Raw genomic sequence first — 27,788 nt, 5'->3', positions numbered from 1 at the left:
AAAAAATAGTTTTAAACGGTCATCTAACTCAGAATTCTGAAGATCACTGACGTCATGATTTGACCTTGTTTCCCGAGTTCCCAGTTGTTTTCAACGCGGCATCAGATTCACTATGTGATAATGCTGGCGTCATCTGTCCTTTTAAATATTTTGAGGCGGATCCGTTGGCTAGAGGTTTCGGATTTGCGCAGCATCAGAATGAGATTTGAGCTGGGGTGCTAGAGTCTTTCCAAATGGAATTACAAATCCAATGGATAGATTGAGACCCTACGATCAAAAAATATTGTCAAGAGGGTAAGTTGTTTATTTATATAACGAATTTACCTAACGTTACAGGGTTCAATTGATATGTGTTGCTCCCGGTCCCAGCTGTGGCTAGTCGTTTTAAGGAATGCTTCCTCTTCCAATCGACGCAGTAGCTATCTAACAATACTAGCTACTAGTTAGCGAGCAAATCAGTCAGAAGCTATGCTTTATTTGTTCTATTTATTGAGTTTAGCAGTATGAATGTATTTGTCCTTTTTAACGATTAGAGGTTGAAGCCAGTGATGTGAAGAATTTACTGTCTAACGCTTGTTGTAGCATTTAGGATCTTCAAGTGTTAGTTAACTAGCTGCTGGGCTAGGCGGCTAGCTAGCCTGGCTCGCGCAGCTAGCTAAGTAGATGGCAAACAATAACTCACGTGACCCAGTTTCTGGTTGTCTATGAAAGCATTAGTTAAAAAATGTAAAGCACGATTGAGACGGAGTATTAAATACAGCTAGGACGCTAGTCATTCTCAGGTGGGCACTGGGCAGTGTTTTTTTTTTTTTTTTTTGGTTGTTTGATAGCTAACTAAGCGTTTTGACTGTAACGACAATGGAGTGTTGGCACTCCTTGAAAGCCAATATGTTCTGCTTTACTAGCTACAGTAGTTAGCCATAGTAAATATTAGTTTATTGGCATCGCCTATTCCTCCATGGCTATAGCCATCTGACTTTTAGTTAAAAAGCAATATCGTTGGTGTATGTACTTTTTAAACAACTATGTGCGAAGTAGTTAGGCATGCCGTTTGGGAAGTGCTCCTAACCAGCATCATGACTAACCACGGTAGGATTCAAGTGGTGAGGAAAAGTGTGCATGATACTACTTAACGTTACTCTAGGGTTACCCATGTTCGAGTCGTTGAGAATGAAACGAGGGTTTGCCGGGGGGTTCCCGACGAGATAATGGCAGTTGAGTCACATGATTGATGGTTACCTTTGCGGACTGTTTTGAACTACACGTGCCTCTTGACACTTTATACAAGTTGAAACGTCGCACCAATGTTTATCATTAACGCTCGAGAATTGACTTGTCGCGTTCAAAACAACTGGGCACTCGGAAATCTCCGACCTCAGTGTGTTCAAAAAAACTTGAAGAAAAAAAAAACCTAGCTCCAACTGGGAAAAGTCGATTGAAAGTTAATCAAACTCTCAATTCCAAATCGGAAACCGCTGCATACACCAGTTTCATAGAGGTCGTCATTTGATGCTATCATTCCTCGTAGCTAGGTAAATTAATGATTTTGTCTGGTCATTTGTAACTGAAGAATAGAGTGCATTCTTCTCATTTCCATTTATCATATCCAAACAAACTATTTCACTTCCAGGTGGATTATTTTTCAGTGCCCCAAACATTTCTAATACCAACCCATGTCTCCTAAAAGAGAAGCTGAAAAGGAGCATCGTCAGGATTGTGTTTTATCCAGACAGGACCTCAAGTTCACTGCAAACATTATTTGTATTAGTCTAATACATGGTGACAATGTAACATTTAGTTCAGGCATTGTAGCCCTGCCCATCTGTGTTCAACCTGACACTGAATTTCAAGAGCACTTCCAGACAGTAAGTATAAGGAAGTGTTGTATACCGGCAAGTCTTCAGTATGGATATGGAAGAGTCATTTAAAATAATAAGCCATCCAGTTCTCTTCCTGTTCAGTTGCTTGTTTCTCATGAATAAGTTCTTACTGGGCTAGACCTACAGTGCATTCGGAAAGTATTCAGACCCCTTGACTTTATCTACATTTTGTTATGTTACAGCCTTATTCTAAAATGTATTAAATTGTCGTCACCCCCCCCCCCCCTCAATCTACACACAATACCCCATGATGACAAAGCAAAAACGGGTTTAAACATTTTTGCAAATGTGTATATAACAAACAAAAAAACACTCATTTACATAAGTACTCAGTACTTTGTTGAAGCACCCTTTCCTGCGATTATAGACTCGAGTTTTCTGGGGTATGACGCTACCAGCTTGACACACCTGTATTTGGGGAGTTTCTCCCATTCTGTGCAGATCCTCTCAAGCTCTGTCAGGTTGGATGGGGAGCGTCGCTGCACAGCTATTTTCAGGTCTCTCCAGAGATGTTCGATCGGGTTCAAGTCCGGGCTCTGGCTGGGCCACTCAAGGATATTCAGAGACTTGTCCCGAAGTCACTCCTGCGTTACGGTCGTTGTCCTGTTGGAAGGTAAACCTTCACCTCAGTCTGAGGTGCTGTGGAGCAGGTTTTCCTCAAGGATCTCTCTGTACTTGACACTTGGCATTCAGGCCAAAGAGTTAAATCTTGGTTTCATCAGACCAAAGTACTCTCAGACCATGGTCTCATGGACAGAGTCCTTTAGGTGCCTTTGGCAAACTCTAAGTGGGCTGTCATGTGCCTTTTTTACTGAGTGGCTTCCGTCTTTCACTCTACCATAAAGGCCTGATTGGTGGAGTGCTGCAGAGATGGTTGTCCTTCTGGAAGGTTCTGTCAGAGGGACCATCGGGTTCTTGGTCACCCACCTGACCAAGGCCCTTCTTCCCAATTTGCTGTTTGGCCGGGCTGCCAGCTCTAGGAATAGTCTTGTTGTTTCCAAACTTCCATTTAAGAATGATGGAGGCCACTGTGTTGTTGGGGACCTTTAATGCTGCAGACATTATTTGGTACCCTTCAATTGATCTGTGCCTCGACACTATCCTGTCTCGGGGAGCTCTACGGACAATTCCTTCAACCTCATAGCTTGGTTTTTGCTCTGACTTGCACTGTCAACTGTGGGACTTTATATAGACAGGTGTGCCTTTCAAAGTCATGTCAAATCAATTGAATTTACCACAGGTGGACTCCAGTCAAGTTGAAGAAACATCTCAAGGATGATCAATGGAAACAGGATGTGCAATTTCTAGTCTCATAGCAAAGGGCCTGTTTATTTTTTATACATTTGCTAAAATTTCTAAACCTGTTTTCACTTTGTCATTGTGGTGTAGATTGGTAAGGACAAACAATTTAATCAATTTCAGAATAAGGCTGTAACGTAACAATGTGGAAAAAGTCAAGGGGTCTGAATACTTTCGAATGCACTGTATATGGACAAGCTGCCTTCTGGAGATGTGTGTTGGAGGGTCTTTGTTGATTTGACGACACAACCACACATTCCAACTCTAAAAGAGCATGATAGATCATTCTGTTTATTCAATGTACGTATTCTAAAAGCTGGGGGATGTTCTTGGTGAAGTCATAATGTGTGAGAGATCGTGATTTGAACCAGTGCCAGATTACTCACTCCCCCGCTATAGCAGAGAAACTTTACCGTCTGTGCTGTGATGGAAAGACTGAAGTGTGCAACTGATCCTGCTGGTCACAGTTTCGGAGAGCGAGCGAGACGCCAATCAGTGTTATTCCGCCTGAGTAGCTCATTGTGCCACTACCTCATTAAATAATACATCGGGAGAGGGGAGAGGTAGGGCTTTGTGCGCTTGATATTCCACCCCACTGACACACTGACTGCCCTTCCTGTTGTTTTCACTGTCCAGTAGCCGCTCTATAGAAATTAAATCGGAAAACTAATTAAAGATGGAAATGCAGGCTGATATCTCCTGTCACACCTGCTGGAAATGCCTTCACTTGTGGTAGTGACATTTTAGAGTATATGTACAAGCTTGTGTATGTTATTGGGTCAGTGGAAGGGTCATTTACCAGCAAGTTTTTATATGCTGTTTGTTTAAGGGGTGATAATTCTGTGTACAGCTCTAGATTTCTGATAACCGAGGGTCGGAGTTCAGGAGGGAAAGGCGGCAAATGGGCTCCTGCTGCTACATCGCTGGTTGGTCAGTCCAATTAGGTCAGATGTCGTTAGTGTTTGGAGTGAGAGATTTTTCACCATTGATCTAATTGGTAACAGTGAAATGCAAACATTTTAGGGAACATCCCGCATTTCACTCCAGCCTTTACCACCCAACCACAACAATGATAAAGGCCATTCAGGCCGGCATACAGTGACTATTTGTGCACAACATGTTAAGTGGCCACATTTTAAATAAGCTTGAAGGCCAGGCTGTACTGCCATGGTCTGTCCTGCAAATATCTCAAGCCCAGTTGGCAGTTGTCATATTTTCCTTAAAAGAGATAGAGATGCCAGCACGAATACTCTCAATTATCAAGTGCACATTTTCCTCAAACCCTTGGTCTGGTAAATAACCTTCTCACTGCCTTAATTAACTATGTCAAGTTCTCTCACACACACACAGACTTGATGCCATAAAGGGAGAAGTTGTTGGCTCTGTTCGTGCCTGTGCTGTATGACTCGCTCTGTGGAGCAGCAGCTGTGTAGAGGAAGAGCGGTGGCAGACGCCCACTCCTACAGCCTCCAAAACCCCACACCTGGAAGCCATCGTCCCACCCCTGCCTGACAGGGCCCCGGTGGGCCTGGAGGAGCCGGCATGGGCTCATTACGTCAGTCATCTGTGTTTTATTAATCGTGACCGTGCATCATCTGGGTTGTGTTTTACAGTTGGCTGAGTTTGAAATCATTACAACCACTCAGAGCCTCGTCAAAGTGCTAATCATTTTTTTCAATTGCTGAAAACATTTACTTCCTGAAATTCCACCTAAAGAATTTCTGATTGTGTCAACTGGCGTATCGGTAATGAAATCGGAACATCAAGCACATCCCACAAGAATGAGTCATGTTCTAGGTTACAGTTTGTAAAGTCAGTTAAACATTTATCTGAATAAATATTAGGTAGGCCTATCCCATGTCTCTTAGCCATTTAAAACATTTTAAGAGCTTTCCTTGCTATAATAACATTTGTGGATACACACTGACCTCCATTGATATCAGTGCTTTGGGCACGTGTCACCATTAATTGATACTCTAGGCCTTTATGCAAGGGAAAGTTAATCTCCATTGTGTGCTAATCTCAGATCAGCTTCTTAAACAACATTTGTGGGGTTGATTAATTAGGCTTGGCCTAGACTATACCTTTGACTCTTTAAGCTGTGGTAATAGGAACAGGCTTAGCGTAATGGCACAATGTGTTTTTAGGGCCTGGAATGGGTGTCAGAAGCAGCAGATCAGAATATTGTATCGTGGTCTGTTTTAATGTGTAGGCTAAACACACACTGAGAGGGAAGTAGATTACTTGTGTGTTTTTTGTTCTCAAGTTGAGGCTGGAATGGCAATGTGTATTCTACAAACTGTTCAGCATCAGTGCCCGATTCTCTGACACAGCAGGGACGGGACCTCTCCACAACATAATCAGATCTGGTGATGGTCAGAGGATCAGGATGTCTTACAAGTGAACTGTACCTGAGAGTGAGCAAGGCCACATGCTCAATCTTAATAGGTCCACAACCCAATGAAACCTATGAGAGCTACAGCATATGCTCATTTTAATAGGTGTAGGAACCTGAGCCATATGCTGTTAGGTCTTCAGTGACTGCCTTTTAAATAAAACAATTATAGAGAGCAATACACATATGTAGTCAGGGCTACATGCTTTCAAGGAGGATTGTTCACCTGAAAGAGCTAGCTAAGCTACGCAACATGCATTCTAAAAGGGACTCGGAGGTAGACGACTCCAAATGCCTTTTGAAAGCAGGCGCCATTCTTATTCTAAAAAGTGAAACATGCTTCAAGTCTACTTGATCAAACCTTTAATCCAACCGACGATCTACTCCAGAGGTTTGGGTGATTGTGGAAGTCAGAGGTCCACTTTCAGTTGGTGACGTGAACATTTGCGAAACCTTAAAGGTACTGATAAAGGCAAACATGCAGGGCTGTATCTTTTATTTCACTGTTGCTCAAGCCTGTGGTATTCATAGGGGACTATCGCGCACATGTAATTTAAAGCCCTGTCGCTGACTGCATGCCGAAACCTGTTGAATGACACGCATGTGATAGATTCCCATGAAACCAGTTTTAACCATGGCAGTAGCAAATTCAGTTAGAAAACCAAGATGCCTAGTTTATGGCACTTTGCCTTATTTTAAACACATTTTACATTTTCGTCAGATTTTTTTTGTACGCTTCACCCCCAAGTTCACATTACCGAAATCTGTCTAAAAGGCCTAGTTTTAAAAGGCCTGATGGTTTCTTTCTGGAAATATGTTTACTTTGGTCCCTCAAGTGGTTCTCATGCTTTAATAGCCCCCCCCCCCCCCCTTGAATCCCCCAAAAGACTTGCCTATTAGCTAGTTTTTAAAGGCGAAACCTTAGTTTTAGTAGAGAAATTCTATGGAAAGTGCCAATCTCCCTGTTTGCTGAAAATGACCAGCAATTTGTCATGACATTTCTATACATGAATGATGGACACACAATGAATGTGAAATCTTGAGCTATCAAATACTTTTCCAGACTTTCTGAATGGAAATGCTGTCGTGGACACTATCACATCAGTGCAATAAAGCATTCATCTAGTCCCCTTCAAGCAATGAGGGGAATCTGCCTGGTTATGTAACGCTCTAATCCTTTGCCTCCCAGAGGGAATTGGAAAGGGCCTCAAGCACATCTGTGAGGCTTGTGTCATTGGCTCAGACTCGTTCTAGGAAATCTTGGGAGTGCAGCTGCGTGGAGTACTGTGTTTGTCACATCTTTTGACTTGGTTATGGCAGGAGTGTGATCATGGATGTCTGGAGAACCGACCTTGTGACCCAGTAGATCTTATGCTGATTGGAAATGCAAGCTTTGTGACTTGATTTTGGTAAATGTACTGGAATAGATTAAAATGTTTAATACTTGGTCATGGAGAGAGGCACCCGTCTTATAGTGAACAAAAATATAAACGCAACATGTAAAGCGTTGGTTTCATGAGCTGAAATAAAAGATCCCAGTATTTTTCCATACGCTAAAAAAGCTTATTTCTCTCATTTTGTGCACAAATTTGTTTACATCACTGTTAGTGAGCATTTTTCCTTTGCCAAGATAATCCATCCACCTGACAGGTGTGGCATATCAAGAAACTGATTAAACAGAATGATCATTACACAGGTGCACCTTGTGCTGGGGACAAAAGGCAACTAAAATTTGCAGTTTTGTCAACACAATGCCACAGATGTCTCAAGTTGAGGGAGCGTGCAATTGGCATGCTGACTGCAGGAATGTCCACCAGAGATGTTGCCAGAGAATTTTATGTTCATATCTCTAGTATAAGCCGCTTCCAATGTTGTTTTTAGAGAATTTGTCAGTACGTCCAACCGGCCTCACAACCACAGACCACATGTAACCACGCCAGCCCAGGACCTCCACATCCGGCTTCTTCACCTGTGGGATCGTCTGAGGGAAGGGGTGGGGGGAGTGCTGAGGAGTTTGTAATAAAGCCCTTTTGTGGTGAAAAACTAATTCTGATTGGCTGGGCCTGGCTCCCCAGTGGGTGGGCCTATGCCCTCCCAGGCCCACCTATGACTGTGCCCCTTTTCAGTCATGTGAAATCCATAGATTAGTGCCTGCTGAATTTATTTCAGTTGATGACTTCCTTTTTATGTGAATTGTAACAGTAAAATTGTTGGAAATGTTGTGTTTTTAAAAATATTTTTGTTCAGTATATAGTCCAGATAGTAGTTTGCTCTTTGGAAAATGTTAATTGAGCCATTCAGTTAAATATTTAATAAAATAAAAAAATGAATGTATGACTTCAAGGGCTAGCCTAAAGCATAACTTCAAGAATCAATCTGATGTTATGAATACACGCTAGTTTTTCCCTGTCTGTACACTGGTCTCTTGATTCACTGACTTCTCTCTCCTTCTCCCAGGTTCAACTGCCACCATGGCTGAAATGGAAGTGGCTATCTCCCCTGCCCAGATCGAGACACTTCACCTCAGCCCCTCGCTGTCCTCCACCTCTACATTTTCCTGCCCTTCCTCACCTGGATCCTCTTCTTCCTCATCCTCCTGCTCGGACTGCTCCTCGGACTGCCCCAACCAGCACCAGTCCTCCTCCAGTCCCAGAAGCTCCAGCCCCAGTGGCTGCAGCAGCGGCAGCGATGGCATGCGGGGCTGCAGCCCTCCTTTGGACATCATATCTGAGGACGCTATAGAGCTGGACCTGGTCATTGACCCTGAAGTGGCCCTGAAGGCTTGCCAGGAGGTCCTGCAGAATGTCAAACTCCTGAAGGTTGAGGAAGAACCAGAGTTGTTGGAAAAGTGCAGCCCGCAAAGGCGGCTGCCCAATGGAACAGTATACTTGGAGCCTTTCGACACGGGTTCGATTAAAGAGGAGGAAGAACAGCATGATCCTCTACAACAAATAACGCTACCATGCCCTCTGTCACAACAGCCTTGTGACACAGGTTCCATTAAAGAGGAGGAAGAGAGTGATGCTCTTCGACATATTCCCTGTGACACAGGTTCGATTAAAGAGGAGGATGAAGAGGAGGAAGAAAAGCGTGATCCTCCCCGACAAATTATTCCGACATGCCCTCAGTCGCAACAACAGAATGGCGACCAGTCCTCCGCAGCAGCCAAGCAGTCCTTGCTTTTACGGTTATTTGAGTCTAAGCTCTTCGACGTCTCCATGGCCATCTCCTACCTGTACAAGTCCAAAGAGCCCGGCGTCCAGGCCTACATTGGCAACCGCCTCTTCAGCTTCTCGGACGACGACGTGGACTTCCACCTGCCCCAGCTGCTCAACATGTACGTCCACATGGACGAGGATATGGGCGACGCCATCCGGCCCTACGTGGTGCACCGCTGCCGCCAGAGCATTGCCTTCTCCTTGCAGACGGCATGGCTGCTCGGCGCCTACTCCTCCGACATGCACATCTCTACCCAGCGCCACTCGCGCGGCACCAAGCTGCGCAAGCTAATCCTCTCCGACGAACTAAAGCCCCACTCAGCTTCTAAAGGTGTGGATCAAGCTGGTGCTGCAGCCGCCAGCCCTGGGCTGCGGGACGGTGCTCGGATTCACCAGCGGCATGCCGTGGAGCCGTCTCCGGCTCCCGACAGCCAAATCATCCCCGCCAATGCCTACCTCTCGCCTTCCAAGCGGACACACCAGCGTTCTAAGTCGGACGCCACGCATTGCACGAGCCTGGCGACTAGCCTCAAGAGAACAGCCAGCAACCCCAAGGTGGAAAGGGGCTACGATGAGGTGAGGGCCTTAACACTCGCTCCTCTTTTTGTATGACAAAAAGATGTTATCTGAGTTGGAGAGTATAGAAGATGTTAATTTTAATCATGTCTTCAATAGGCCTGTTGCCTACATGTTCTTTGTTAATAGTCACTATAGATGATCGAGCAGAGTAAACCCTGTGTGGATTTTAGTTGAGGAATCTGAGCCCCTACTCTGCTTACCAAGTTTTTCTCCATCTGTGTGTCAGTAGTAAATGTGTGTCCAACATAACACTTGGATCCAGCAAGTTAAATTTTGTTAAACTACACTGGATCGTGGCAGATCAGCAAGACTTTTATTCGCAGGTGCAGCGTTTGCTTGCGACTTACAGCATTGTCTTCCATGCCTCACAATAATATTACTTGTGGAAAAACTGTTCTGTCAAAATGGAACATTCTTTGGGACACAGGCTTACACATTTTGGATCTTCAGGAGCACTATTCCAGCTCTTTCTATGGTCTAGCCAGACTACCCTCAGTCTAACTAATAAAGAAGGGGGTGGGGTTAGGTAGCATCTGTCCCACATCTCCAGAGTTCCCTCCCTATTGTTTTGGATGTGCAGTCTACTCCCTCTTCTTTTTGGCTGGACTTCTCAGCCAGATTGCTCTGCAGCTGGTGTCAGAGGTTGGAGTGAGTTTGAGTCCCTCCCGAATGGAGCGCTTGTTGTAAAAATGGGTCACTTTCTATTGTTGCTGATATTCGACTGTTTACCAGATGCTATTGTGAGTATGTTTGTGTGTTGAGGAAGGATTTGTCAGTTGACCAGGGATATGGGCCTTGTGGTAAACCACATGAAAGCCATGCCTCTTGGTTGGAAGAGATACTATCAAATAGTGTGGTTTCCTTGTGAGTGCACAGGGAAAGAATGTCAGGGATAGTGTTTATCTGCTTCCCCTTTCTGGCCTTTCTGTCTCGCTTGACTGTCTGAACTGAAATCTGGCTTGCAGCCTTCTTCCATCTCATCAGGGGATCAGTTATTTTATGAGAAAGACGGAACAATGTCCTGGACCAGAGCAGAGAGATGGTCACACTCCCTCTCCTCTCGTTTTATATATTTTACTCTCCTCTCACTTCCACCCCTTCTTTTAAATGTTTTTTATATACTTTCTGGGCAAGTGGACTCTCCCAGACATCTTGCCGAGTTATGAATTTCTCCCTACTTCCAATGTTCCCTCTTACCTCTAGTCTCTCTCGCTCTGCTGCCTTTTTTCATTGTTTTTTTGTTCCCGTTTTTGTCATCCTTTTTTAATATCCCCTAACCCGTCCTCTCAGCTAATATCCTTTCCTTCTTTCACTGTCCCTCACTCGGTTTTCCTCCTCTCCCTTCACCAGTTGTGCCTGCATCAAACCTCCCCGCTGGGATTTTGGGTGCTCAGTGATCCATGTCGGTGCTCTGTGAAGACTCCTGTAGAGCAGGTGGAGCCCAATAACGATCCACAGAACACAACCAACACCACAAAGGAGTTCAAGGGCGCATCACTCTATTGACTCTGGTCTTTAGGATGTATGAGCAAAGATGGGCAGAAACTGCATCTCCAATAGAAATCCCTGTCGTGCTGAACTGTGCTTGTGCAGGCCGTCAAATCAAAGGCACTCCTTCGATATAACATTTTTGATGAAATTAAAAACGTGTCAGTCTCACAAGGTTATAGTAATGACAGTTTGCGCTACTTAAGACATTGGCTCGAATCTATATTTTGCGTTTGAGAAAATTAATAATTAAGGATGCATTTTTTTGCTTCTCCCATTGACTTGCCAAACCCCGGTCTGCTTCGCAAGCGTTCCCGGAACCTCGCAATGTTGCGCCTCTGGGTTTAGAAACTGATCACTAGTTGGATGGCAAGCAGTCCATTTTGCTTTGATAAATACCGTTCTGATAGTCCTTATTGATGAGGCTTCACTCGCCATCTTGTTAGTCTTGAGCTGTGTTGAAATACTCATGCTAACCGCACTATTTGTGACAAAATGAGTATGTAGTACGCTTATTTGTCATAGGAGGAATATAGTTAGTATGCCAAAAGTTCCCGGATGTCGTACTACAATTGCCAAAATTTGAAGTATACAAGCAGTGGTCCATAATGCAATTCTCTAGAAAATGGGCGTAGCTTTACAACAATTTCAGATGAGAAGAAAATGGTGGAAAATATACAGTAAAAGTACGACGAGAGCGGATACATTTTCTGCTTTTAAGAACATGTTGAGCAATGTAATAAGCTTGAAACTATGTCTAAAGACTGTTCACACCCTGTGGAAGACATAGGAAAAGGAATCTGGTTGATATCCCTTTAAATGGAGGAAAGGCAGGCAATGGAACAGGGATTTTTCAAAATAAGAGGCACTTCCGGGTTGGATTTCCTCAGGTTTTCGCCTGCAAAATCAGTTCTGTTATACTCACAGACAATATTTTGACAGTTTTGGAAACTATTTTCTATCCTAATCTGTCAATTATATGCATATTCTAGCATCTGGGCCTGAGAAATAGGCAGCTTACATTGGGAATGTTATTTTTCAAAACATAAAAATACTGCCCTCTAGCTTCAAGAGGTTAAAGAAGGATTTTTAAGCCCTGAGACAATTGAGACACGGATTATGTGTGTCATTCACAGGGTGAATGGGCAAGACAAGATTTAAGTGCCTTCGACCGGGGTATGGTAGTAGGTGCCAGGCACACCGGTTTGTGTCAAGAACTGCAACACTGCTGGGTTTTTCCACACTCAACAGTTTCCTGTGTGTATCAAGAATGGTCCACCACCCAAAGGACATCCAGCTAACTTGACAAATCTGGGAAGCATTGGCATCAACATGGGCCAGCATACCTTTTCGACACCTTGTAGAGTCCATGCCCTGACGAATTCAAATCAAATGTATTCATAAAGCCCTTTTTACATCAGTCGATGTCACAAAGTGCTATACAGAAACCCAGCATGAAACCCCAAACGGCAAGCAATGCAGATGAATTGAGGCTGTTCTGAAGACAAAAATGGGGGGTGCAACTCAATATTAGGGAGGTTTTGTACACTCAGGGTATGTCCACCATTTTGAGCCACGCTTTAATGTGAGTGGGACGCCCCCGCAGTGCAGTTTGGGTGGGTGTTGCATAACGGTGCTTTTGTTTACAGTCTGGGCTTAGCTGTCAGTGTCCAGCATGCCCCCTCTGCCTCACTACTTCCCTCTTCCTGTACCCCCTGTGTAGTCTTGGCAACAAAGCTGCTGGGCTGGGGCACTGTGTTTGATTCGGATAGCTCTTTTATTTTATTTTTCCGGAGTGGTATTAAATGTAAAATACATTAGAAGTTTAACTATAGATGCAGCTGTCGCTTTACACAAATGATTGTAGGTTATATATACAAGTACCAGTCAAAAGTTTGGACACCTATTCATTCCAGGTTTTCTTTATTTTTACTCTTTACTACATTGTAGAATAATAGTGAAGACATCAAAACTATGAAATGGAATCATGTAATCTAAATATATTTGAGATTCTTCAAAGTAGCCACACTTTGCCTTGACAGTTTTGTACACTTTTGGCATTCTCTCAACCAGCTTCATGAGGTAGTCACCTGGAATGCATTTCAATTAACAGGTGTGCCTCATGTTCATTTGTGGAATTTCTTTCTTTCTTGATGCTTTTGAGCCAATCAGCTGTGTTGTGACATGGTAAGGGTGGTATACAGAAGATAGCCCTATTTGGTTAAAGCACAAGTCCATATTATGGCAAGAACCGCTCAAATAAGCAAAGAGAAACGGCAGTCTACTAATGAGTAGGTGTGTCCTAACTTTTGACTGGTACTGTACATACAGTGCATTTGGAAAGTTTTCAGACCCCTTGACTTTTCCCACGTTTTTGTTACGTTACATTCTTAATCTAAAATTGATTAAGTAAATGTTTTTCCTTATCAATCTACACACAATGCCCCATAAAGACAAAGCGAATACAGATTTTTTGAAATATTAGCAAATGTATTAAAAATAAAGACATTTACTCTGACAGCGCTCCAGAGTTCCTCTGTGGAGATGGGAGAACCTTCCAGAAGGAGCGCTCCACCAATCAGGCCTTTATGGTAGAGTGGACAGACGGAAGCCACTCCTCAGAAAAAGGCACATGACAGCCCACTTGGAGTTTGCCAAAAGGCACCTAAAGACTCGCAGACCATGAGAAACAAGATTCTCTGGTCTGATGAAACCAAGATTAAACTCTTTGGCCTGAATACCAAGCGTCTGGAGGAAACCTGGCACCATCCCTACGGTGAACCATGGTTGCAGTATCATGCTGTAGGGATGTTTCAGCGGCAGGGACTGCGCGAATAGACAGGATCGAGGGGAAAGATTAACTGAGCAAAGTACAGAGAGATCCTTGATGAAAACCTGCTCCAGAGCACTCAGGACCTGACTGGGGCAAAGGTTCACCTTCCAACAGGACACCGACCCTAAGCACACAGCCAAGACAATGCAGGAGTGGCTTTGGGACAAGTCTCAATGTCCTTGAGTGACCCAGCCAGAGCCCGGAATTGAACTCGATCGAACATCTCTGAAGAGACCTGAAAATAGCTGTGCAGTGACGCTCCCCATCTAACCTGACAGAGCTTGAGAGGATCTGCAGAGACAAATGGGAGAAACTCCCCAAATACAGGTGTGCCAAGCTTGTAGCGTCTTACCCAAGAAGACTCTAGGCTGTAATCACTGCCAAAGGTGCTTCAACAAAGTACCAAGTAAAGAGTCTGAATACTTATGTAAATGTGATATTTCAGTATTATTATTTTTTTTAAATAAATGTGCAAACATTTATACAAACCTGTTTTTGCTTTGCCATCATTGGGTATTGTATGTAGATTGAGGGGAAATAAACAATTTTAATCAATTTTAGAATAAGGCTGTAATGTAACAAAATGGTGGGGGGGAACGTTAAGGGGTCTGAATACTTTCCGAATGCGCTGTGTGTGTGTGTGTACAAGTTTGGACACCACCTCATTCAAGGGTTTTTCTTTATTTTACTATTTTTCTACATTGTAGAATAATAGTGAAGACATCAAAACTATGAAATAACACATGGAATCATGTGGTAACCAAAAATTGTTAAACAAATCTAAATATATTTGCGTTTCTTCAAAGTAGCTACCAATTGCACACTTCCTCAAAACCTCCCCTTTTATTGTCCCCAGCACAAGGTGCACCTGTGTAATGATCATGCTGTTTAATAAGCTTCTTGATATGCCACACCTGTCAGGTGGATGGATTATCTTGGCAAAGGAGAAATGTTCACTAACAGGGATGTGAACACGTTTGTGCACATTTTAGAGAATCTTTTTGTGCGTATGAAACATTTCTGGGATTTTTTATTTCAGCGTATGAAATATGGCACCAGCACTTTACGTGTTGCGTTTATTTTTGTTCAGTGTAGTTGGATTGGTTGCATTAAAAATAGACATTTTGGTGGCAGACATGCTTCAACATTGATTTATTTCACTGCTGTAAAATCAGTTGTACATTTTTAGACTGACTTCCTTATGATATAAACTAGTACAGAGAAGCTATGTGTTGTCACCAGGGTAGCTCTGCCTTACGCAATGGTATTCTTACACGTGGCCATGTGTTCAACAATCACCTGGACTACAGGTGCAAAGGACGTCTGCTCTACTGCTGACGTCCATGCATATAGATCATGTATTTCTGCCGCACCTTGTGTTCTGCAGGTAACCAAGCCTCCCTGTCAACTCTATCCCCAAGTCATCAGCAAGGTGTACTTTGGTTACAGGTCTATTGGATGAGCAGTTACTGACTGTACAGGTACATTCCGGAAGGTATTCTACGACTAATTGCTCATTTAGGATAAACTTCTTAAATGCATCGCATTGTAGAGACAAACCATTATCTTTTGTGTCATTAAGCACTGAAAAAACAATCGGCATGACATTTTTCAGTTCTTTAAAATGTGTCTGCAGTTGCGATCACAATATTTTGGCACCCTTGCACTTTGCAAGGGTGCAGAATGTTCTGTTTCTCTTTTCAAAATAGATTGAATTACTATTTCTACTGTGTAGCACCTGCAATTTACCACAGGTAAGAAGTTAGTAACTGAGAATCACCTGCCTCCAAACACATTTGAAGTGAAAAATCGCCATTTCATCAAAATTTACTTTCTTGGTTCTGTGCATAGGTGCCAATATATTTGACCCCAACTGTAGAACAACAATGAAAAGGACTGTGAAGGTCATATACTTTTGGATGACGGTTATTGGTTGGTCAAATCACTTGGTCAGCCAACAATTTTGGATTTCATTTTTGTTCATTTTTCTCGTTTGACTGCATGTGCTGGTGCTGCAGGGAGGGGGGTGTTGCTAGAACATCTTGCTTGTTTCAGCAAGCAGCAACAAAGTTTCATGATGCATCAGGCTGTCCCGTCTTCAGTCAGCTGTTTGTTTCAAATCAAATCCAGCTTTATTTATACAGCACATTTCAGATATGGCTTGCAACGCAATGTGTTTTACATACAATAAATAAAAGCTTAAATATATTTACTACACAACAAATTCAATAAAAAGAAAAGAGAATGCAAAGGGTGGCTACTTTGAAGAATCAAAGTATTAGTTTAACACTTTTTTTTGTTGGTTACTACATGATTCCATATGTGTGTTTTGATGTCTTCACTATTCTATAATGTAGAAAATAGTTTAAAAAATGAACCCTGGAATGAGTAGGTGTGTCAACTTTGACTGTATGCCAAGTTGCTCTCTCAGAATATCATAATGTACCTGACTTTCTCCATTTCTGCTCTACCTTTCTGCAATTTCTCTTTTAATTTAGTTTCCTCACTCATCCAATGAGCTCTGTTTGGTGTGGCCTCTTTCAGCTATGGCAACAATGGTTGCTCTTAATTTGCTATTAAAGTGATCAACTAAATCATCACGAGGAAGGCAGAATAAGTGGTGGAGTATTGTTCATACACTCAGTCTGTAGCAACTTCAGCTTCAGGAAAGCGTTTCTTAATAATGCGTTAGGTATTACACTGCTATGGGCAACAAGGTAGTAAAAAATGCACTGTGGTGATCAGATAAATCAACATCCACAATAGAGGATATGTCAATATAAAGCCCCTTGGTAATAACCAGTCCAGAGTATGGCTGCGGTTATGGGTGGGCCCAGTAACATGTTGGATAAAGTCCATAGAGCTCAACAGATTAATAAATTCAATGGCCTTGGAGTCAGTCTCTTCGTCAATATGAATATTAAAATCGCCCAACACAATGATTTTATCATAGTTCTCAAGGTCAATAGACAATAGTTCAGATAAATCAGGTAAGATAGTGGGGCAGTGCTTTGGTGGCCTATACAGGGTTAGGGCCAGCACTGGTGGCTGACGTTTTAAACAGAATAGCATGAAGCTCAGAAGACCCAAAGTTGCCAAAAGGAAATGTCCTTACATCTGAGAGCGTTAGTAAAAATAGAGGCTGTCCCTCCTTTTCCCTTTTCTGAGAATCAAAGGCTATAGTACTGGGGAGGCTTCAATAAGAGCGGCACTACAGTCTGATTACAGCCATGTTTCAGTGAGAAACATGCAATCAACTTTGCTCAGTAATGAGGTCATTCACGAGGGAGGTTTTACTTGTGATTGCTCTAACATTTTTTTAAAGTGCCATATTCAATGAGTGTGGGCAACTCTGTCCCTGGGGCATCTGCCTTGAGGTAACCAATGGAATAACAACCAAATTATTAACGTTACAACCACTAGAAGGTGAAATTAAAGGGACATACTGTAAATTAGGTTACTAACAATAACCATAGTTCCATTTCTACAGGAGTTTATAAGATTTCCAAGTCCTCTTTTGCTTATTCTGACAGGGAGAAATGGAGCACTACCAGACCCTGTCCATCAGTCTCTAAAACAGTTTGCAGTGTTGCTGGAAATGATCCTGGAACCCCTGCTGTTAGAGTGAATCCAGTCTCCTTTTTAAAAAGTGCTGGTTGGTCCCACAGCAAATCGAAGTTGTCACAAAGAGACATTTGTCATTGCAACATCTCTTCAGGTACTCGTTCAGGGCAAAGAGTCGGGTGAAACATTCCAAGCCCCTTCGGTAGCACGGGAGGGGGCTAGAGATAATTATTCTCTTCCCTGTGCTAGCGAGGGTGTTTTTTAAACGGCTACGCTGTTTGATAGCTGGAACGGATCTTCTCTGACAGATGAAGGGTGGCCATACTGCCTCCCCTATCTCCTATGCCTTGTGAGTGTCCAGCCACGGAGTTGACCTTAACATCTGTCTGTTGGATTGTGACATATCAACGCTGCCCAACTCATTGACAGCTTTGCTATAGGTGGCATTTAGAACTGACATTCGGTTTGCCTGGGTTACAGCAAGGTCGGTGTACTTAGAAAGCAAGTTATCCTTTTCTCGCAGCCAAGCTAACAGACAGAAAATCACTTCCTTAAACTGCTTGATGATGGTGCATTTCGGGCAGACAAATCCCTGCCCATTTTCCAGTCACACCTTCATTGTGTGATTGTGTGAAAAACATCTCTCGCCTGACGCAACTGTGCCCAGGCGTGGATAAAAACACAGGTGGGCTAGCACTGCCAGCGTTAGCCTGCTCCTTTTTCATGATGGCCAACTGCTACTTAACAGGAATCCAGAACACGTTTTGGGAAGTGTTACCCAGACACTATTTATTTGGAACACTAATTATTGTGCCTTGTTAAGCACTGGTCCAGGACCTGTTTTTGTGTTTTTTTTCTATTTCAAATGGGGACATCAGATCCCAGTAACACTCAGGGACCCTTCCTCAATCGACCGTCCTGTCCACTCTGGAAGTGATGTTCAGGAAGTCATGACGTTTGGTCATGGTCCAGAAAAAGACACTTCACAGGAAAGGCGTTTGATATTTGACTACAGAAGTAGAACACAAAGGAAGCCATTTGGTTTGCTTGTCAACACAAAAAGATCTAAGGAAATGCAATGAAACACAGGTTCCTCATCCTGGAAAATCTGTAGTTTTGAATAGGCCTAACCAATGTCACCTAGGCTCTGTTTCAATGTCCACACCAACCAGCATATACTACCTAGTGTATGTATTGGGCATGATTTCTTTGTAGTATACTAATATGGACTTTGGAATGTAGTGCAACGGTCTCTCAACCCCTTGGGTTGTTTTCCCTCTAATTGGATAACTTGCTTCAGGTTTTCCCCCAACAAAACATTTGAGGAGACACTGCTAAATGTAAAGTCTCCTGATGTAGCCTGTACTGAATGAGAGGATAGTATGAGAAGATTTTGAATGGAAAGCTCCAGTGTCACATGCAAGGTCAGTCATAATTACACATTTTACTTGGTAGTTCTAAGCAACAATCATGCCAATCTGGTGGTAGTTCATGTGGCAAAAATAGGCCTACCTGGTATTTTAAGCTAGACTCAGCGATATGACGTAGATGCAGAAAGTAAACAGCATAGTGGGTCAATTTCCGCAACATCTAAGCACATTAAAGCGCGAGGCTCAACTTCTCCACGGTTTTGGTCGCCTGGCTACCACGATATAACTGTGAGAGCGAAGTCTTGCCTCTCGCTCATCTCAATATCTGTGGTGCTGCTCGTGGCAACATCATTTTGCTGAGTGCCCCTTTAACTAAGATAGCTTTTTTTTTTGGAGTGTTATGTATCTTAACAAAAAATGTAACTGTCCCATATGTTAGACTACTTAATTGGAGCTTGATTCATTGTTTCCATAAAACTAAAAATGAAGTAACTATTTTTTAAATAGTAACCTTGTGATTGAGATGTTATCTAATTCCAAAGTAGCCATAAAGTGGAATTGACAGCATTTTAGCAACATGAAATCTTATACAAATCTGTTCATATACACCCTCCCAGGAACAATGACTTTTTTAAAAATATTTTCTGACATAAAGCACTTATATGGTTAGTTTCATGTTTCCATTCATTCTTAGACTGTTTGGGAATTACGTAGAGTAAGGCATTTATGAAAATTCTATAGCAATATAGAATTTGTGTGTTTGGACAGTTAATAGACACTGCAGTAAATTAAACCTAATAAACATCTGTCTTGTCCAGGACCGGAGTATATGCAGACCGGTGCGCCAAAGCCAATCGAAGCTACAGTAGACCTTTATGTAAAGGTGGGGGGACCCCAGGAAACACTGATCCAGTGCATTTGTGACTTACTGACACGGTCATATTGCGGGTGTAGTGCATTCGTAAATTCATCAGTTATTCTGCGCTCTGGGACACATACGAAATAGGAGTGGATGGCATATCTCTTGCGTTCGCAACTTCACTCTGACTAACTGGATAACAGTCGTTCTAGTTCTTGCTAGCTAACCAAATGACACTTGCATCTGTGTGCAGCCACTGTTTTTGTCCAAAATATTGAAACACTGCATCCCGAATGGCGGCACCAAACAATGTACCTGGTCAGCTGTGATTTACAACCTGATTGCAAGAAATGCATTGGTTAAATTATATTCATCATGCATTGAATTGCATTCATCTATTCTGCCAACAATGCCTTAGAGTACAATCATGGAATGTTGATTCAAATATAACCTATTTTTAAAACCTCTTTATGAAGTTGGTTTTGTAGCATAAACTGGGAATTTTATATTTTTTACTGATATGATTGTCTGTCTGTTTCATATCTGCAAAGTAGCTAAAACGCTGTTTGTTCGACTTTAATGGTGGACTGTAGAACAAAGGACATCCTAGATTTGTACTTTGACCTACTGTAATGGTATTGAACATTGTTCGTACTTAAGATATTAGACACCATAAGTGGTGACTAAACATTCCAAAGGCCCCAGAGCTTGTTTGGCATATACGTTTCTCTCAACGCTCTCATTTTAACCAATATGATACTGACACCTGGTGCTAGTATGTGGTACTGCATCGGGTTGACATCAATTCTCCATTATCTGCTTGTTTCTCCCCGTGGCCATGTATTCTTAGTCTTATACCTCCCTTGGTTTTCTTTCTTCTGATTCTGCTCCTAAAACATCCCTCTTTCATTTCTCATCATACCATCTTTGTCCTCCCTCCTTTCTCAGCCTCTTATATGAGTAGTCATTGAAGGAAGGACCTGGGAAAAGTTGTGACTCTTGTCATTTGCTGTAACTCGCTGTACATTTCTTCAAAACACAAAAAGACATGTCTTTGATCTAGATTCTAACCTTTCTCCTCCTTCCTCCTCTCTGAAGCCGCTGCGCCTGACGCCGCAGAGGGAGTTCATCAAGTCTCTGATGGGCATCGGCAAGCGGCTGGCCACGCTGCCCACCAAGGAGCAGAAGACCAAGCAGCTCACCTCAGAGCTGTTAGTGCTCAATCACAAGCTGCCCGCCCGCGTCTGGCTGCCCACTGCAGCCTTTGATCACCACGTGGTGCGCGTGCCCCACACACAGGCCGTGGTGCTCAACTCCAAAGACAAGGTGACCAGAAGGCCTAGAAGTTTAAAACTTTTTTAGTTATTTCCTGAGGTGCCTGGAGTTTAAATGGAGTGGGCCCCAATGCTCTAACTGGTTAAATGTATGTTTTAAAAAATAAATAAAAATAGCTCTAGAATTCCATTCCCTAAGTATGACCTCTGACCTCCTTCATTCTCCCCTTCCTCTCAGGCCCCGTACATCATCTATGTGGAGGTGCTGGAGTGCGAGAGCTTTGAGACGTCCGTCATTCCCGTGCGCATTCCTGAGACGCGCATCCGCAGCGCCCGTTCTGCGGACAACCTCCTCCCAGAGTGCGTTGGCATCACAGCCGAGCAGCGCGCCGGTAGCTTCTCCACCGTGCCCAACTATGACAACGACGACGAGGCCTGGGCCGTGGACGATATCGGCGAGCTGCAAGTGGAGGTAGGTACCCGTGAGGAACCACATGGTGGCACCGTGTAACTTTCCATCACATTTTGATGACAAGGGTGTAGGAGTGAATCAGATTTGAATGTACTAGAACCCTGGGGTCCTATGGTTCCAGCTCCCAGAAGGCCACACCAGTAGCAGTGACAACATCTCCCAGTTCTCTGTGGACAGCATCACCAGCACGGAGAGCAAGGAGCCCATCTTCATCGCCGCCGGTGACATCAGGTACAGGGGTCATTGTCAGCTAGAATTGCTCTGCTAGCTTGTAGTTTCTCTTTCAAGACTTGCTTGACTTGGGATGAAAGAGGAGCTGTCTTTTTTTCAAGTCAGTCCATTAGATTAGTTCACAGAAATTCCCAAATGACATTATGTTATAGAGACTTCTGATTATTCACTGTTAATAGTTCATATGCTTTTTGACCGATGGAATTTCATGACTTTACCAAATTTCCGTGCCCAATAATTGGCGGCGTCGCTGTAGCCTACATGGGAAAAAGTCCGCATAAATGTGGCATTGACACTAGAAGGCTGCTGGTCTCTGATCTCATGTAGACCTATCTCCTACCGTTGTGCCGTTGATCAAGGCACTTGACCCCTCCCCTCAAAGTAAAATAACTGCACTGTAAGGCTACTGTATAAAACGCATGTGATCAACCCTCCATCTGGGGAGATACTGGCTGTTCAGGCTTTTGATCCAGCCCTGAAACACACCTGGGTCTGCCTAACAAGGTCCTGTTGAGCAGCTGATGTTTAGGCTACAATGTGGTGTGTTAGAGCAGGGCTTGAACAAAAGCCTGCACGCCCAGAAGCGCTCTTGGAGGACGGTTGAACACCCTTGATATCAAATATTGCAACGTTACAACCAAATACTTTTTGGATAATGTAGGCTACTTCAAAGCAAGATAGCTAACTAACACATGTTTATCTATAACCTTAAGGCTAAAATATTTGTGTTTCCGGGGAGGTATTTGTCAATTAGGCTATTCTTAACGTCGGAATTACATAGCCTACTGTTTAATAGAGGAGAATCGCAGCTTTTAAATAACGGTGTTAGATTTATTTCTCGACATTGGTGGTGGAAGGCTACGAGTCAAAAAAAATGTTTTTGCTATAGGCCTTCGCATTAACTAGCATGGCTAATTATGTTTTGAATTGGCTATTTCGTTAGTCTATCCTTATTTTATAGGCTAACTTCTGCTGAAATGTCTCTTTCCTTGGTCAATGGCCCACTTCCACACACAGAGATGATCCACAGCACACATATACGCGCTGAACGGTAGGCATAATTCTGATCAGGGCTGATATGTAATGATTTCCTGGATTTATGACCATAAGAACCCTCATTTGACAACTTGGAACATTGCATCCTGGCGTTCAGGCTGGCGCATTCTCAAACTAACAGTCTACTGGCGGCACACATACACCGGATTCAGAGACTAGTGTCAAATAAGCTTGAACAAATAGGAATCAGGATATGAAAGCACACTCTCCATTACTATTCAATGCCGATCCTCCACTTTGATCAAACGTTTTTTTTTTTTGCCGCTTCTGTGTGATTTGCTGCTTTTTTTTTGCCACTTTGTTTTCTAAAGGAGACGACGGTTCCCCAAAAATTTGAGGATCCGGTATGGCGCTCCGGCCCAAGTCCAAGCAATGCCTGTTATAGTTTCATGTATTTGGGTCCATCGCTATGGTCTGGATAGAGGTTTTACAACAGCATGTTTCTTTCTTAGGCGACGTCTGTCAGAGAACCTGGCCCACACCCCCACCACGTTCCGGAAAGATCCGGAGGACCCGTCCGCTGTGGCGCTCAAGGAGCCCTGGCAGGAGAAAGTCAGGTGGGTGATTGGCACACAGAATGAATAGAAGGGACACACATGGATGGGCATACACAATCCCACCTGACGATACATGTCTATCCCACTTACTGCAGCGAAGAACAGCACCTTGTGGCATAGTCAAGTAATTTGCTGTGTCTCACTATTTCCTCCCGCGGTCTCTCCATCCCTCAGGCGGATAAGGGAGGGCTCCCCTTACGGTCACCTGCCAAACTGGCGGCTGCTGTCGGTCATCGTGAAGTGTGGGGACGACCTGAGGCAGGAGCTACTGGCTTTCCAGGTGCTCAGCCAGCTACAGGTACGTGACCCTCCACGGTAGAGTCCCATTCCACAGAAATGCTCATAATAATAATAATGTATTATTAGCATTCACCTGCTAATGCGCTCCACTTCTCCCCCTTCTCCAGTCCATCTGGGAGCAGGAGCGTGTCCCCCTGTGGATCAAGCCCTATAAAATCCTGGTGATGTCATCGGACAGCGGGATGATTGAGCCCGTGCTGAACGCTGTCTCTCTGCACCAGGTGAGCACATTAAAAAATAAAAAAAATATGAAATGGACCCCAGTTGAAATGTCATGCCAAAGCTGCCCAGGTTGTTTAGCTATGTGATGCAGTACGACTGCCTTCTTGAGATGAAGATTCTGATAATATAAGTAACAGTTTGATCCTGCACTATTATCAATAGCTGTTTTGTACGGAATACCGTGTTGCCATTTCTAATGGAGTGCTGTGTCTGTGCTCCAGGTGAGGAAGCAGAGCCAGCTGTCTCTACTGGACTACTTCCTGCAGGAGCACGGCAGCTACACCACCGAGGCCTTCCTCACCGCCCAGCGCAACTTTGTGGAGAGCTGCGCCGGCTACAGCCTCATCTGCTACCTGCTGCAGGTCAAAGACAGGTGAGCAGCCCTCCCTTCTCACCCCTCCCTTCTCACCCCTCCTTTAGTTTCACTAGTACTATTACTCCCCTGTTCTATTTCCCCTCTCAGCTTCCTGCATCGTTGAGCCCGTTTGGCTGCGTTTACACAGACAGCCTAATTCTGATCTTTTGTCGATAATTGGGCTGCCTGTGTAACCACCGCTTTTGGTGTGATATCAACTACCACATCCCACCCTCTCCTGTATTCCTAAATGTTTTACTCACTCCCCCCTTCTCTCGTCTCCTTTCTCCAGACACAATGGCAACATCCTCCTGGACTCTGAGGGCCACATCATCCACATTGACTTTGGTTTCATCCTGTCCAGCTCACCCAGGAACCTGGGCTTTGAGACCTCTGCTTTTAAGCTCACCAGCGAATTTGTGGATGTGAGTCAAATAAATCAGAATGCATGTGAATGTGCATTGTCACATGACTGTAAACCGGAGAAAGCAATGTGGAATTGCTCATACAGCTAGCTGCCTAACAATTGAGTTAGCAATCTCACAATGTTCACTACATTAATACATTTGTTGGTGTGTTAGAAGATGCTATTAGTGACATCAAGTTTGCTGGTTATCTGCATAACCTGTCGGTTTTGAATGTGTAAAAAGTCAACTCTGTTGTCCGTGGTTCTCTCTCAGGTGATGGGAGGCCTGGATGGAGACATGTTCAACTACTACAAGGTGCTGATGCTCCAGGGCCTGATAGCTGCTCGCAAACACATGGAGAAGGTGGTCCAAATAGTGGAGATCATGCAGCAAGGTACTGTTTGCTAAAACGGTATATGAGCATGGTCAGTGTGTCTCCGTTTCCATGTACATGATCTTTCTGCCGTGTGTCTGGTTTCTTTATGGTCTTGCTATTACAACTCCTCTGACTCCCGTCTCCCCTCTCTCCTCCCCCCACCAGGCTCTCACCTGCCCTGCTTCCATGGCTCCAGCACCATCCGCTACCTGAAGGAGCGTTTCCACATGAGCCTGACGGAGGAGCAGTTACAGGTGCTGGTGGAGCAGATGGTGGATGGCTCCATGCGCTCCATCACCACCAAGCTTTACGACGGCTTCCAGTACTTCACCAACGGTATCATGTGAACAGTTCAACACCGAGACACAACTCAACCACATGGGACATCCACATGGGAGAGCAAGCAATCGTGTACACACACACATATGGTGGCGAACATGGGCATATGGACTCAAACATGTGCTTGCCATAGCAGCACATCTACGAAAATGGACTCTTGTATAGACTAGTACTACAGGACTTGTATAGACTAGTACTACAGGACTTGTATAGACTAGTACTACAGGACTTGTATAGACTAGTACTACAGGACTTGTATAGACTAGTACTACAGGACTTGTATAGACTAGTACTACAGGACTTGTATAGACTAGTACTACAGGACTTGTATAGACTAGTACTACAGGACCTGTATAGACTAGTACTACAGGACTTGTATAGACTAGTACTACAGGACTTGTATAGACTAGTACTACAGGACTTGTATAGACTAGTACTACAGGACTTGTTTGCAAACTTGATATGTTCTTTTTCTTAGACAGACTTCTGCCCCCCCCTCCCCTCCTTGTTTTGGCCTTGTGGAGGGGGAGACTGCACCTCCTCCCTCCTGTCCATAGGACTTTTACCTCATTGACTGTTAAAAAAAAGAGGCATAACGCACAGTTCAAATCACACACGAAAAGGATTAAGTATCAATATTGGAGGAGGTACTTCATTGAAAAAGGGAGGGGCAATGTGGGAGAGGGCGTGGTCTAAATTCAGAGGAGTCAAGAAGCGTTTTCTCAGAATGGACAACTGCATGAGCAAATCAGAGGTACATATCGAATATGTACTTATTTTCCGTTGTTCTTAGAGCAAAATGGACTTTGAGAAGCCACTATGTAACGACAAAGAAAGCACAAGACAGGTTTTCTAATGGACATTTTCCCTTCTCTGAAAATTCTGTGGTCATCAAGAATGAGCCAGCCCAAAGAGAGGGGGGGAAAGGACTATTAAAAACCATGGGTGTATGAGTGTTATCTGTCAGGAAAACAACTTTATTCCAAGAGTTTGATTTGTTTTGAACAATGTTTAAATTTCGAACTGGAAGTTTGAACTAGGACCAACTCGTCTCTTCTTAGGGATCCAAGCATGCAGCGAAGCTGCTGGTTGTATGTGTTTTTCTTCCCATCCTTAAAAGGAGCAGTTTCATTTCAATCTGGGTTTCAGACACCTGGTTCTCATCCAGTAGAGCACATCTGTACTTAGTGTTACAGATAGAAATACCATGAATAGAAAGGAGACTGTTCTCTATCACAACATGACAGTCTGTATATTCAACAGACTGTGTCATGCCAACATACATGATGTAGGGCTTTGCTAGTGTCACTCTTAAAACCACCATACTTGAAGGAACGCTAGCGTTGTGCTGAGCCTCATGCACTTGACAGTTATGTTGAACCAAAATGGCTACCTGTGGTTACATATATAAAACAATTGCAATGGATTTATGCAAAAAAAAACGAAACATTGATGTTCCACTAATGTTTGTCTTTCATCTCTAACTAAATGTGTATGTTAACGCATTATTATTGTATGTTATGTTAACTAAGGCTGCATATTTAACGAATGCTCAACACGTCCCTCTCTGGTTGGCTCTTAGATGCATTCCTGTGACTAACTCGGGCCAATCCAGAGAGAGGGTTGTCCTTGAGCAGACTGTAAATAATGGGAGTGATGATCTCATTGCTCTGTCTGTTTGTCTTAGTCTGTTTTTATTTCTCCTTATTTTGAACAGTATGAGCTCACTATCACAAGTCAACTTCCTTGATATGTGAATGTTTTTTTTATATGATACTCTACTGAACTTTTTTTTTTTTTTTTTTTTTTTGCTGTCTCAAACACAAACATGTATTCAGAATTGAAGAGAGCTGTTTGAAAAGCTACATGCTGGGATAGCCTATAACTTATATTACCTGCTTATTTATGTCTTATGTTTGAAAGCTGTGTCGTTGGTGGGTGGCTTTTGTGTATAGCAAAAATGACAGAGAGAACTCCAAAATGAGTCATTCCTGTGAGAACCAATGCCGTGACAACTTTTATCAATGCAACAGTTGGGACAAAGGCGTGCAGGTCATGTACACAAAGTTTATTTGATCAAAAGTTTTAAACACTTCCTGCTTACTCTTCAGTAAATACTACTTTCATTGCCTTTCCCTTCATTTATTCCAACCCTAACATTATTCTGTAAAATGATGTAAATAACTCAAGTGCATTTTATCTTTACCGGTGTGGGTTCTGTCAAACCCCAGTTGATGTTCTCTCCCATTTTGAACTATGGAGAAGCAGAATTGTGTCCTTGTCCAGTGTCACACCAGCTAAATGCTTGTCCATGGGTATATTCAGGGCAGACATGTGTTCAGACTGCTCCAGATAATGTATAGATCACACTATTGTTCTGAACAGAAAAATGTCTGCTCTACATGTAAAGTTTTTTGCCCTTTTCAAGTTCTGAACATTGCCCTCAAAGAGACGTGGTTTTAGACGGAAGTGGTCCACCGCTAACACCAAGCAAAGCATTTATTTGACTAGATTAACAAGTCCTTCGTCCTTGATACTAAAGACATTTTAGAATGTACAGGGGAAGAAATATTGCCCAGTTTTGTATCAGAACGCTAACACTTACACTTTAATCTTCCTAATTATATGTTTCACTTTTCATACACATGGTACAGAGACGAACCTTGTATCATGTTGCCTAAATGCATGAGTCCTTCAATAAATTGTAAAGTTTT

At 43.3% G+C, this 27,788-nt stretch overlaps 1 protein-coding gene across 1 annotated transcript; it reads left to right on the top strand.

Moving 5' to 3' along the window:
• Positions 1–2: 2 nt before the first annotated feature.
• On the top strand, positions 3–27,788 carry LOC139554777 (phosphatidylinositol 4-kinase beta-like). Its single transcript, XM_071367913.1, has 12 exons — positions 3–294; positions 8,032–9,368; positions 20,584–20,811; positions 20,998–21,231; positions 21,353–21,462; positions 22,971–23,075; positions 23,250–23,373; positions 23,483–23,596; positions 23,819–23,970; positions 24,245–24,377; positions 24,633–24,753; positions 24,901–27,788. The coding sequence occupies exons 2-12, from the start codon at positions 8,046–8,048 to the stop codon at positions 25,080–25,082; spliced, it is 2,826 nt and encodes a 941-aa protein (XP_071224014.1). The 5' UTR covers positions 3–294; positions 8,032–8,045; the 3' UTR covers positions 25,083–27,788.

The sequence above is a fragment of the Salvelinus alpinus genome, chromosome 26 (genome assembly GCF_045679555.1).
Source record: "Salvelinus alpinus chromosome 26, SLU_Salpinus.1, whole genome shotgun sequence".
Lineage (NCBI taxonomy): Eukaryota > Metazoa > Chordata > Actinopteri > Salmoniformes > Salmonidae > Salvelinus > Salvelinus alpinus.
Note: the sequence above shows the minus strand (reverse complement) of the source record. Positions and strands in the feature narration are given on the sequence as shown.

Excerpts from the sequence above, each read along its gene's own strand:
- LOC139554777 (XM_071367913.1), top strand. The coding sequence starts at position 8,046 with ATGGCTGAAATGGAAGTGGCTATCTCCCCTGCCCAGATCGAGACACTT. Across the intron at positions 23,971-24,244 it reads CTGCTGCAGGTCAAAGACAG|ACACAATGGCAACATCCTCC; the intron begins GTGAGCAGCCCT and ends TCCTTTCTCCAG. Across the intron at positions 24,754-24,900 it reads AGTGGAGATCATGCAGCAAG|GCTCTCACCTGCCCTGCTTC; the intron begins GTACTGTTTGCT and ends TCCCCCCACCAG.